This window comes from Crinia signifera, chromosome 2, assembly GCF_055691185.1.
Source record: "Crinia signifera chromosome 2, ASM5569118v1, whole genome shotgun sequence".
Taxonomy (NCBI): Eukaryota; Metazoa; Chordata; class Amphibia; order Anura; family Myobatrachidae; genus Crinia; species Crinia signifera.
Window position 1 is genome coordinate 56,658,481 of NC_139218.1, and position 13,039 is coordinate 56,671,519.

Genomic DNA, 13,039 nt, shown 5'->3' on the forward strand with positions numbered 1-13,039 from the left:
GAGATCAATTATTGGGGGGGGGGGGGTCTCAGCTGCTCTATAGGGGTGTCTTTGAGGGGGTCCCTCATCACTAGAGGAGGAAGAGGAGCTTAAGATGAATCCTTCAAATTCCCCGCTTGCCTCACTGGCTGTGTCAGAGTCAGAGGCAAGCATGGCATATGCCTCCTCCGCTGAATACATTCTTCTGGATGACTGGGATGACATTTGGGATGACATTTGGGATGCCATTTTTATTTTTGTGTTTCTGGTAGTGAAATGTTTCAACACGTGTATAGTGTAGGGGGGGGGGGTACAAACTTTATTTCAACCCGGGGGGGTATGTAGTGTGTAGTGTGTATGTAGTGCAGAAAAAAAAAAAGGTCCTGCGCCAAAAATTGAGCACAGATGTTGGTCAGTAACGTCCGTCACTGAACAGCGCTCAAAGGCAACAGGAATTTGATCAAAAAAATAAATAAATAGATCAACCCTGTGCCGAAAAAGCTGATCAGTGATGTACGTCACTGATCAGCGCACAGTGGCCACAGGACACCCACAAAATCACAGTGTGTGTAAAAAAAAAAATTTAAAAAAGACCCCACAGCACCCTCAAAAAAAAAAAAAAGGTGATCAGTGATGCGACACTGATTACCAGTGAGGGGCAGCAGGTGCACAACCTTTGGTGCAACTGACAGTGCAACTGGCAGCAACTGACAGGTATATATATAAAAAAAAAAACCTGCACCCCCAAAAAGTTGCTGATCAGCACAGATATACTGATCAGCACAAAAGGGGGGGTAGCAGACACAAAATATAGCACTCTCTATCACTCTCTGTCACTATCTCTCTCTATCTCTCACTATCTCTCACTATCTATCACTCTATGACACTGCAGCAGCAGCACTGACAGTTATTTATATAAAAAAAAAACCTGCACCCCCAAAAAGTTGCTGTTCAGCACAGATATACTGATCAGCACAAAAGGGGGGGTAGCAGACACAAAATATAGCACTCTCTATCACTCTCTGTCACTATCTCTCTCTATCTCTCTATCTCTCACTATCTATCACTCTATGACACTGCAGCAGCAGCACTGACAGGTATATATATAAAAAAAAAAACCTGCACCCCCAAAAAGTTGCTGATCAGTTAATTTATACTAATCAGCACAAAAGGGGGGGCAGCAGTCAGTTGCACACGCAGCACAGCTGTATATATATAAAAAAAAAACCCAGCACCCCCAAAAAGTTGCTGATCAGCACAGATATACTGATCAGCACAACAGGGGGGGGGGGGGGGGCAGCAGACACAAAATATAGCACTCTCTGTCACTATCTCTCTCTATCTCTCTCTATCTCTCTATCTATAACTCTATCACACTGCAGCAGCAGCAGCACAACACAGGAAGTCACAAGAAGTCAGATCCAGGAAGCATCCAGCACGCTACAAGCAGTGATCAGGTGATCAGGTAAGTATTTGCAAGGATCAGGTCAGTATATCACGGCAGATAGGCACGGTGACCGCACTGCACGCAATTCCAGACCGGAATGGCGTCTGCAGTGCAGTCACCGTTAGTTTAAATCACCCTCCATGGCTGTGATTGGTCCGTCCGTCCGACGAACCAATCACGGCCTTTGGGGGCGGGTGGGTTGACACCAGGGACGTGCAGTCAGGGGAGGCAGGGGAGGCAGTGCCTCCCCTGTCATAAATCATAAAAACCAAAATACAAAAATGGTATTTATAACACACACTGGGTAATACATATCTTATTGCTATTTTTTTTTAATCTAATTTATGGTGTGAGACACTGCCTGGGAGCTTTGGGAGGCAGCGGGAGCTGTGCCTCCAGCTGCCAATTGAAAACTGTCAGCACCGGGGGCGGAGCTGATCGGAAGCACAAAAGGAGACTTAAAAGCCCATTAAAAAGTATTGGGGAAGCGGCACCTACATGTCTGCCTCTGTGACAGGGACGTGCCTTCAGCCAACATGAAAGCATGCCCCTGTCACAGAGACAGATGTGATAGGACAGCGGATCAGGCTGTCACACACTGACAGTCTGATCCGCTGTTATCCTTATACTGCGGTGGCTGTCTCCCCCTGGACCCTGCCGGGGGAACTGCCCGACTCTCTTCCCTCCTCCTCCCACTGCTGGAGACCGGGCACGGACATGTCAGGATGGCCCAGCGGCGAACCTCCCTCCTCCCAAAGCTGCTGGAGCCTGGCCGACTCACCTCCCTCCTCCTGCTGCTGCGGACCCGCCGGGAGGCCCGGCTGTCCTCCTGTTGCTGCTGGTGCCCAGGCATTGGCATGTCAGAGAGGTCCGGCCGGCTCACCTCCCTGCTCCTCCCACCACCGTGGCTCCCACCGCTGGGAGAACTGGCTCCCCTACCTCCTCTCCCTAATGCTGGAGCTCCGGCATGGGCATTTGAGGGTGGCCCGGCCGACTCACCTCCCTGTTCCTCGCGGCCCCATCTCTGGTCCCTCCTCCCCCACCTGCTAGATCTCAGGCATCATGGCATGGGCAGCAGTGGCAGCATCCGAGGTTCCTGCTGACGGTCACAAAGTCCTGCAGGGGGCTCCTCCACTGCCTGTCACTTCAAGCAGGGGTCTTTCAGAAGCAGTGAGCCAGGCCCAAGTCAGCAGGTCCAGCTGTTCCTACTGCTGGAAGGCATATCCAGGTGAGCACTCTGCCCTCTGGGGTGATGTCTGTTGGGAAGTATATATATATATATATATATATTTATTATATATATATATATATATATATATTTATTAACACACACTCATGCACAAACCATAATATTTTGTATTTTATTTTTGGGCAGGCGAGGAGGTGCAAAATTCTCCTCCCTCTTCCCATCACCGTATCCTTGGGAGGCTTCAAATGTGAGTAATACTTCAGCCCTGTGTCCCTGTCACTGTCCCCACGTCCCCTGATGTCACTGTTCCCGCATCCCCTGACGTCTCTCTCCTCGCGATGCCCACTGTCACTCTCCCTGGGTTGCTCGCTGCCACTGTCCCCATGTCGCCCACTGTCACTCTCCCTGCGCCACCTGCCTCACCTGACACTAACCTCACCGCACGTCACTGGTTGACACCAGTGTCACCCTTACACCCCGCGGTGATTGGTGCTGTACTTTACAGCACCAATCACCACCGATCCCTGTGTCACCGGCGAACGTTATTCGCCGGTACACAGAAAACGCTGTAATTGGCTGTTCACATTTGAACAGCCAATCACAGCGATCGCCGACGGGGGGAGGCATCGCCACCCCCCCTGGGCATGCAGGGACATGTCTGCTGTCAGGGACAGCAGACATGTTTAAACTGTCACCGCGTCTATAGACGCGGTGACAGTTTAAAGCCATGACGTACATTTATGCCATGCGTCGGGAAGTACATCCCGGCCATGACGTAAATGTACGTCAAATGTCGGGAAGGGGTTAAGTCAACAGTGTCTAGGTTGATAGTCAAAAGGTCAGCCACTATTCGTCGACAGCCAGATGAATGACCTCATGGTCAAAAGGTTGACCTGAACATAATCTTTTCTTTTTAACTGATTTGTTGGTACTTTATCATACAATTGCGCATAGAGCGAGAATATAATAATGTGCCGACCATAGTTTTTGTTATGTCGACCCTTCGACCATGTTGACTTTTTTCATGTGTTGACCTTTAGTTTTCACTGTTGACCTAATGACCAATACCCATCCCCAGAGAGGGCAAAGGTGGGAGTTGGGGCAGATCTGATTTGTTTGTACAAAGGTGCACCAGTTATGTGTTGCACACATTCAGCCTGTCAGCGAAACACAGCCACAGGTGTCCTCCCCACACAACTCTGACACACACCATGTGCACTGCGCATCTTGCTTCCAATGACAACAACCACGTCACCTCACACGCTCCCCGTATATAACGTTACGAAACAGGTCGCGCGGTCTGCGCGCTCCCGGCGCCACGTGAACGCGGCTGCATTGTGTAATGATGATGATGTCCCCGCGTTACACAAGATGCCGCTATGCGTTATCTTATCGCCGATCTGTACTGTGTGTTATATACTCGGCCGAGGTGACACCGCACATGTGTCCGCAGCAGGGCAGAGATAATAAAGCCTCTCTGTGTATATGAGGGAGGAGTGCAACGCCCGAAATGAAGTGAGGCTTCACACAGGGGCGCTCCCAGTTACGGGAGGGGTCACCATGGGGATGAGACAGGCAGAGGGGAGGGGGTCTGGAGGCACGGCCAATCACTGGGCGCGGACCGGAGTGTTTGTTGGTGGTGGTTCCATCGGGAAAGTTACACAAGGTTCGGAAAGAGAACGTGGGAGACTCAGTGACCGCGCCGTGCAGAGAGAGGGAGATCCCGGGGTGCCCGACCATTACACCATCCCGTGTACCGGGCACTGCTCCCTTATCCCCGGGGCTTCTCCTCCAGCGCCCTCCTCCTCCTGCCGCCGCTTCTCTTCCCATGGAGCTGCTGGACCCCGGGGTTCTAATCACCGGTGTCTCTTTCGCCTGCTTTCGTCTCCTGAACGGGGAGCTGCCGAGATTGATCCCCGCACCGAGCTCCGCGCACCGGAACCCCTGGAAATGGAGGAACATCTGGACGTCGTTTATCCACAGCCTGATCACCGGGAGCTGGGCATTACTGGGGTGAGAGATGGATGCTGGGTCTGCCGGCTGCAGGGGGCATGTATACAACTAGTTCATATCTGGGAGCCTGCTGTTTTGGGTGGCAGGGATCACGGGCAAACCCGGCTGTACTGGCATCCTGCAGTGCACACGGCTTTTAAACTGAATGAGCGTTTGGCACATGTGGCACCTGTGCAGAAGTGGATGTTGGTTACAGGACAATTTGGTCTCAATGGGTGTTGGGTGTACTGCTCCCCTGAACTCAATGGGTGCTTGGCATGCTACTTCCCCCTGATCTCAAAATCTGCTGGGTGCGCTGCTTCTCCCTGATCACAATGGGTGCTGTGCGTGCTGTTTCTTCCTGATCTCAATGGGTGCTGGGTGTGCTGCTTCTCCCTGATCTCAGTGGGTGCTGGGCGCGCTGCTTCTCCATGGGTTCAGTGGGTGCTGGGTGCGCTGCTTCTCCCTGATCTCAATGGGTGCTGGGCGCGCTGTTTCTCCCTCATCTCGAAGGTGTGATGGGCGCGCTGCTTCTCACTGATCTCAATGAGTGCTGGGCATGCTGCTTCTCCCTGATCACAATGGGTGCTGTGCGTGCTGTTTCTCCCTGATCACAATGGGTGCTGTGCGTGCTGTTTCTCCCTGATCTCAATGGGTGCTGGGTGTGCTGCTTCCTCCTGATCTCAATGGGTGCTTGGCATGCTACTTCTCCCTGATCTCAATATCTGCTGGGTGTGCTGCTTCTCCCTGATCTCAATGGGTGCTGGACGCGCTGCTTATCCCTGATCTCAATGGGTGCTGGACGCGCTGCTTATCCCTGATCTCAATGGGTGCTGGACGCGCTGCTTCTCACTGATCTCAATGGGTGCTGGACGCGCTGCTTCTCCCTGATCTCAATGGGTGCTGGGTGCGCTGCTTCTCCCTGATCTCAGTGGGTGCTGGGTGCGCTGCTTCTCCCTGATCTCAGTGGGTACTGGGCGCGCTGCTTCTCCCTGATCTCAGTGGGTGCTGGGCGCGCTGCTTCTCCCTGATCTCAGTGGGTGCTGGGCGCGCTGCTTCTCCCTGATCTCAGTGGGTGCTGGGCGTGCTGCTTCTCCCTGATCTAAAAGGGTTGCTGGGTGCGCTGCTTCTCCCTGATCACAATGGGTGCTGTGCGTGCTGCTTCTCCCTGATCTCAATGGGTGCTGGGTGTGCTGCTCCAGTGTGCTCAATGGGTGTTTGGCGTGCTACTTCCCATTGATCTCAGTGGGTACTGGGCGCGCTGCTTCTCCCTGATCTCAGTGGGTGCTGGGCGCGCTGCTTCTCCCTGATCTTAGTGGGTGCTGGGCGCGCTGCTTCTCCCTGATCTTAGTGGGTGCTGGGCGCGCTGCTTCTCCCTGGGCTCAGTGGGTGCTGGGCGCGCTGCTTCTCCCTGGGCTCAATGAGTATGCTGCTTCTCCCTGGGCTCAGTGGGTGCTGGGCGTGCTGCTTCTCCTTGATCTCAGTGGGTGCTGGGTGCGCTGCTTCTCTCTGGGCTCAGTGGGTGCTGGACGCGCTGCTTCTCCCTGGGCTCAGTGGGTGCTGGGTGCGCTGCTTCTCCCTGGGCTCAGTGGGTGCTGGGCGCGCTGCTTCTCCCTGGGCTCAGTGGGTGCTGGGCGCGCTGCTTCTCCCTGGGCTCAGTGGGTGCTGGGCGCGCTGATTCTCCCTGGGCTCAGTGGGTGCTGGGCGCGCTGATTCTCCCTGGGCTCAGTGGGTGCTGGGCGCGCTGATTCTCCCTGGGCTCAGTGGGTGCTGGGCGCGCTGATTCTCCCTGGGCTCAGTGGGTGCTGGGCGCGCTGATTCTCCCTGGGCTCAGTGGGTGCTGGGCGCGCTGCTTCTCCCTGGGCTCAGTGGGTGCTGGGCGCGCTGCTTCTCCCTGGGCTCAGTGGGTGCTGGGCGCGCTGCTTCTCCCTGGGCTCAGTGGGTGCTGGGCGCGCTGCTTCTCCCTGGGCTCAGTGGGTGCTGGGCGCGCTGCTTCTCCCTGGGCTCAGTGGGTGCTGAACGCGCTGCTTCTCCCTGGGCTCAGTGGGTGCTGAACGCGCTGCTTCTCCCTGGGCTCAGTGGGTGCTGAACGCACTGCTTCTCCCTGGGCTCAGTGGGTGCTGGGCGCGCTGCTTCTCCCTGGGCTCAGTGGGTGCTGAGCATGGCTCTCCCCTGCCTCTGTGGGTACTAGGCACTGGGTTTTCCTGATTTAATTGGTAAGGAGCACAGGGCAATGGCGCACGGCTCACACACCTCATACTCAAACTGTTGGGTAAATGGCTAGCTTGACACATTAAATATAGAACTGTCTTGGCTCCGTGATCATTGGGCATGCAGGTGCCTTGGGCCATTGAGTGCTGTAGGAACCTTTGGAACTCAGTTGCATTCACAGGAAGCCACAGAGCAGTAAGCTTTGGGAACAGTCATTGATGCAATTTTGTTGTGTACTTGAAAATATCTCCTCTCTTTTTGTTTAGATTTTACCTGCATCCTGAGATGGCAGAAGATCTGATTTCCACACATTCCAGCTTTTCACATTGTCTTATTGCTGTCTCCATAGGTCAGATATTTTGCATTGCTTATTTTCCATTTAGTACCATACATTAAATACAACCAATTTCTTACATTTATGAAAGTCTAAATACAGGTTTTACTGCTACTCATACAGCATACGGTTACCAGCTAGTCATTTTAAGTACAACTTTTAAAACGTGTCACGTGATTTGTCACACTCTCCTGGGTTTTGACATGTATATGTCTAAATCTCTAGTTCCACACTCCTCCTCCCATGTCTTTTCCCCTGTCCTATTATGTGGGCTCTCTGTTCTTCCTCGTGACATCTCCTCCTTGCCCTTTGACGTAAGAAACTGTTCTGTTTGCAGAACAAAACAACAACTGTTCTGGTTTGTAAATAAACTGCATTATGTAATTACAAATTGGTGGTACCCAAGGTCAGTCTCCAAAGATCAGAAACTGTGCTCTGATTTGAATGCAAACGGGCAGGGAACGTGAAGATTGCACTGGTATGATATTGCATTTACTGTTGCCTAGCAGCATCTGAGTTGCTACTTAGAGGAAGTCTTGTTGAGTTCTATACACACGGGGCAATCATGTGCTTAGTGCAGGGGTTCCCAATCTTTTTAAAATCACGGCACCCTAGAGTATCCACGGGGTATCCACGGCACCCCTAGGCCCAATAAAATAAATATAAAATTAAGTAGATTGTGTTTAAATGTGCTTCTTAGGTTCAGTTATGCGGTAAAGGGCACACATTTTATGATTGGCAGCCACCAGCACTGGTTTTGTCCATAAATAATTGACCATAAATAATTTGAGTTGGTCCTGATCCACCAACCCGTGGCACCCCTGCAAGTGTCCCGAGGCACCCCAGGGAGCCACGGCACACAGTTTGGGAACCACTGGCTTAGTGATCTATGCTGGGTGATCCGACTAGATATTAATTGCATGCACTAATTGTCTGAAATGGCAATGTGTGGAACTGCGCATCGACATCGCTGTGGGATGTACACAGCAATTTGTGCTTAATTTCTAAACGCTCTAAAGAGATCGCTTAGAAAAGAGGCACAAATTGCCCATCTGTATGCCGTCTAGACCTCAATTCAATTAGCTGTAACTAATTAGCACTTTAAGGGTTCTGTTTAGGAACAATTGCTAAATTGTTAAAATGACAGGGGCCTCGGCTGATATAATTAACACTATCGGCTGCGGGTCCCAATATTGCGTGTACCCAGGCATGTCCCAACTGAGGCTAAAATCCCAACATGCCTTGCCATAGTTCCTTAATAGCAAAACTGTGGTAAAGCATGATGGGACTTGTAGTTTTACAACAGCTGGAGGGCCATAGTTTGGACATGCCGGTGTTCACACTGAACGATATTGGTAAATGATATTGTTTAGTGACGTCAAAGAGACCTGCTTAACAGAACACATCAATCTTGTTAACGGCATGCGGGAGAGTGTGCATCATTAACAACATTGAGTATACACACTAGACGATATACACAATTTCACGATTGTGAAAAATATCACTTCGAAGGCCCTTTCTGAGCAATATTGTTCACAATATCCTCTAGTGTGTATTGGGCAATGTAATGGGACAGCAGTTGCATTAACACGCTTTTCCTACAAAGTCACTCCGGTAGCCTTGTTTTTGGAATCCCAAGAAGGACTGTTAATTGTGTAGATCAGACGCAGTCCTGGTGACTCAGCTCTTCAGAAGCATTGCATTATCACATGCAGCGCTGAGGAAAGTACACGGACCAGTACTCTAACAGAAATGGCCCATATCCCACTCTCCACTGTCTGTCTGTATAACATTAAGGGGCAAATTTATTAAGCACATTTTCTATTGAATATTTGCGGCTAATTCCCTGAAAACAAAAATATTAAGTACCGTCTGCATGTATCATGGAGAGACAGCAGCAGGAATATACGATACATGTTGCAATCCCTGCAGTCCCGCCGGCAGTCGCATCTCCCATAGGGCTATTTCACACACTGCGCTCTTGACAAAAAGCCAGACGAACTTCTGGGCCCTAGACACATAGCAATGTATGTAGGGCGACCTAGCTATGCTAGGTTAGGCAGTTCTGCGCCTCTGTCGCTCAGCACACATAGCTGAAAGCCCACACACAGAGCGAGCTGACAGCAATAGTGTTCACCGGTGAGAGAACCCTGGCGATGCCGAGATTGATGGACACTGCTCATCAATCTCGACCAGCGACGCGCATTGCTGTCGCTATTGCCCCTATACACACCGATGTAGAGGCATTTTCTAAGCGACTTTGCCAAACTAAGCAAAGTCACTTAGAAAATGCCTTAAATGACAAAATGAGAAAAATATATATATATATATATATATATCCATTTCTGCCATGCTCATCAAACTAATTCTGGGGTGATGTGATGTCAAGTTTGGGGAGAGCTGCAGTAGCTCACCAAAAACCAGTGTGTTTGAAAGACCCTTGAAACACTGACATGTTAGGACGGCCGGGCAGCCGTCTTTTTCAGTGGATACATCTTGCAGCCCGGCCGTTTGAAAGAACTCTACACCCCATGTCATAGATTAAAAGCCGGCACATCTTTTTTTGCCGTCCAGCCTGCACTGTATAGTGTAAAATAGCCCATAGGTTTCTATGTATCAATATCGGGCAGCATTGCATAAGGTCCCGGGCTACCGCCATTCTGATATGGTGGTAGTACGTTGTAGCCTTTGGGCTACTTACCACACTATTGCCGGGGAAGTGCACTCAGCGCAGTTCAGCCGTGGGTCAGCGCTAACCACGCATGCACAGACCCCTGGGGATCCTATGGTAAATGGGCTCCATGTCTGGGTTTGAAAAATGACAGTTGACTGGTCTGTTATCACTCTCCACTTTATCACTTTAAATAGCTTAATAAATCTACCCCTAATCGGTGGTATTCAATAACAGTTGAAAATATTGGTCAATTCAACCAAAGCTATTCAATCTGACTGTCAGAAATGTTCCAACAGTGGGAAAACACATGGATCGCCAAAAACTTGCATATCCGCGTATATTGTATTTATGCTAACTCTAGCAGTCGTTTTCACCAACAAAGATTCGATTTAAAAAAAAAGTTAAATCTGCATGGGGAAAGATGCCCCAAAACGGCCGAGATTGTACCAATATGTCCAACTGTCGGAAATAATGGCACACATTGCATATTTCCCAATGAATGTGTATACTTCTGAATCTCTGGGTGACATTTAATAGGATGCGGGGAAAAAAAATATTGGCAATATTTTTGCCAAAAACGGCCATTGTCTCACTTTTTCCAGAATCGCATCATTAATGAGATGCACATTCTGAAGTGGCGATTTTATAAAGAATACAAATCGCATATTTAATGAGATGCGAATTCAGGATACGTGGGAACCCCTACACTTTTTGTCCCCTGTATTTTTACATAAGGTCCCCTGGCCATATCATGCTCACCGTGGCTGGTCAGCCTTGGACGGGGTACCTGGGGGAGTGGGGACCCCCCCAATAAAGGGCTCCCCCCAGGGTTCACCCGTCCAGGGCTGAAGCCCGGGGCTGTCACCAGTGGGCTGTGGACGCCGGCCTGATAGGGTTAAATCATCCATACAAAACATTGCTTTACACAGGTGAACTACAAGTCCCAGCAGGCCCATTAATGCCCCACATGCTAGGACTTGTGATTCACCAAGTCCCAGCATGCGGGGGAGGCCTGCTGGGACTTGTAGTTCACCTGTGTAAAGCAATGTTGTGTATGGATGATTTAACCCTATTTGTGTGTGTGTGTGTGTGTGTGTGTGTGAGTTCAGCCGTGTGACATGTATACTGAAATTTCACGTTGCAGCCCGCTGCAAAGTAACAATGTAAGAGGACACACAAGTGTGTGTGTGCATATATATAATTATTGTGCATGGATTGGTAAAGAGCTAATTAATTTACTTTGTTTACATTGCGTCCTGTCAGTGCAAGTAATCCCTACATTGTGTGTTTCAGGGTATTTCATCCATGATTTTTTGGATATGTTGCAGAACCAGAAGCTACATCAGTCATGGGAGCTGCTCTTCCATCACACTGTAGTAAGTAACTCGGAAATAACTCCTCTTGCTAATACTGTTTGCTAGATTGATAACTTGATAGCCATTTTGCGGGCTATATCCATAATTCACTAGGAAATTATGATAAAAGATACGATTGTTTTGGTCTAATGTGAAATTAATGCAAAGTGCATCTGTCTATTTTTTTCTTAAGGGCCGTATACACTTGTCCGATTTAGGCACTTTTCACCCGATTCCGACGTATCGGGCCGAGAAATCGGGTATCTGTCCCGAGCGCATCGGATCAGAGTGGGAGGTCGGACCAGCTGCACGTCTGACCTCCGACCTGGTCCCCCTTCCAATATCAGCGAACTAGGTTGCATGTGATACATCACATGTCAAAGAACTGCATGCAATGTATCGCATATGAGCCCTTCCCAGGCAGCTCAAGGGGGACCGGATGGCTCTACACTGCTGTGAGATGTGGCAGTAGTGTGTGTGGCCACCTTCACCATAGCAGGCTTCAGATCAATTCTGATGCAAGCACACCAAACATTGTTTTGGCAGGAGTGGATCACATACTGTACAGCAGGCACTTACTGCATGTTAAGGTCCTGATGTTCAATCTGAGTCCAATATGGCCAAAGGCATCAGGCAAGGATTTTTTTGTGATTATTCTGTGACATTAGTGCACCAGTCACCCTTTTAGTAAGGAACAATTAAGGAGCTAATGTGCTATATAAGCATCCTTACAGGAAAAGGGAGGATGGCAGAGCCAACGCTCCTCATAGGGACTGTAGATAATCCCTATAGAAACTCCAATCTGCAGTGGTACAATGACGTCATTTACTAAACTTGAAATAATGACAGAGCCTGTGTCATCATGCTGAATCCTGCTGGTTATGGTATAACACTCCGGCAGTCGGGATTCCAACGGACGTTTCGCTGATATCGGAATCCCGACTGTCTGGAGCCTGATAGGGGGGCGAGAGCATTCATGCCCCTTGTGGGCTTGTGGGGAGCTGTGCTCGCTACCTATTCTATTCTCCCTCTATGGGGGTCATGGTCCCCCACGAGGGGAAATAGCCCAAGTAAGTCAGAACTGTTGGTGAGTCATCTGCAACCATCCAGCTACACTGAATGAAAACTAGCACTAAAAATATAGGCCCTTATTCAGATCTGATTGCAGTACAAATTAGTTCTCAAAATGGGCAAAATCATGTGCACTGCAGGTGGGGCAGATGTAACATGTATAGAGAGAGTTAGATTTGAGGGAGTTATTTTGTTTCTGTGCAGGGTAAATACTGGCTGCATTATTTTTACACTGCAATTTAGATTTCAGTTTAGACACACCCCACCCAAATTTAACACTCTCTGCACATGTTACATCTGCAGCGCACATGGTTTTGCCCATTTTGAGAACTAATTTGTACTGCGATCAGCTCTGAATAAGGGCCATAGTGTTTGAATGTGTATCTAGCGATCAACAAATACTATTTATTCAAGATTTTGAAAACAAATAGTTACAAGAGAGGGTTTATAATATAACTGTGTCTGTGTATGTGTAAAATGTATGTATGTATGTATGTATGTACAGATGTAGCCGGGCTCATCTTTGCAGGGGATGGCGATTCTCCCGCCAGCGGCCAGCTACCGCCAGGGGCCCGCGCGCACGAGACACTCGTGCACCCCGTGGCAACGGAGCTTGGCAGGGGTCCCCGCTGCTGCCATCGCTGCCCCGACCCCCCTGAACTGGGCAGCGTCTCCCTGAAGCGGAGACGGGCAGGGAAACGATGCCCAGCCGCCGTGATACTGGGACGCGCGTGCGTCCCAGTCTCTTATCGTCGGCGCTCGCCAGTGAAAGGGATCTGGCGAGCGC

The 13,039-nt window shown here is 50.0% G+C and overlaps 1 protein-coding gene across 1 annotated transcript in view; it reads left to right on the forward strand.

Annotated features, from left to right (window-relative positions):
- The first annotated feature begins 4,001 nt into the window (after nucleotides 1-4,001).
- TLCD2 (TLC domain containing 2) overlaps nucleotides 4,002-13,039 on the forward strand; it is a 50,789-nt gene continuing 41,751 nt past the window's right edge. Inside the window, exons 1-3 of the mRNA XM_083172167.1 lie at nucleotides 4,002-4,628; nucleotides 7,085-7,167; nucleotides 11,120-11,202. Of these exons, the coding sequence (XP_083028293.1) occupies nucleotides 4,444-4,628; nucleotides 7,085-7,167; nucleotides 11,120-11,202 (351 nt within the window). The 5' untranslated portion in view covers nucleotides 4,002-4,443. The remainder of the gene's footprint in view (nucleotides 4,629-7,084; nucleotides 7,168-11,119; nucleotides 11,203-13,039) is intronic.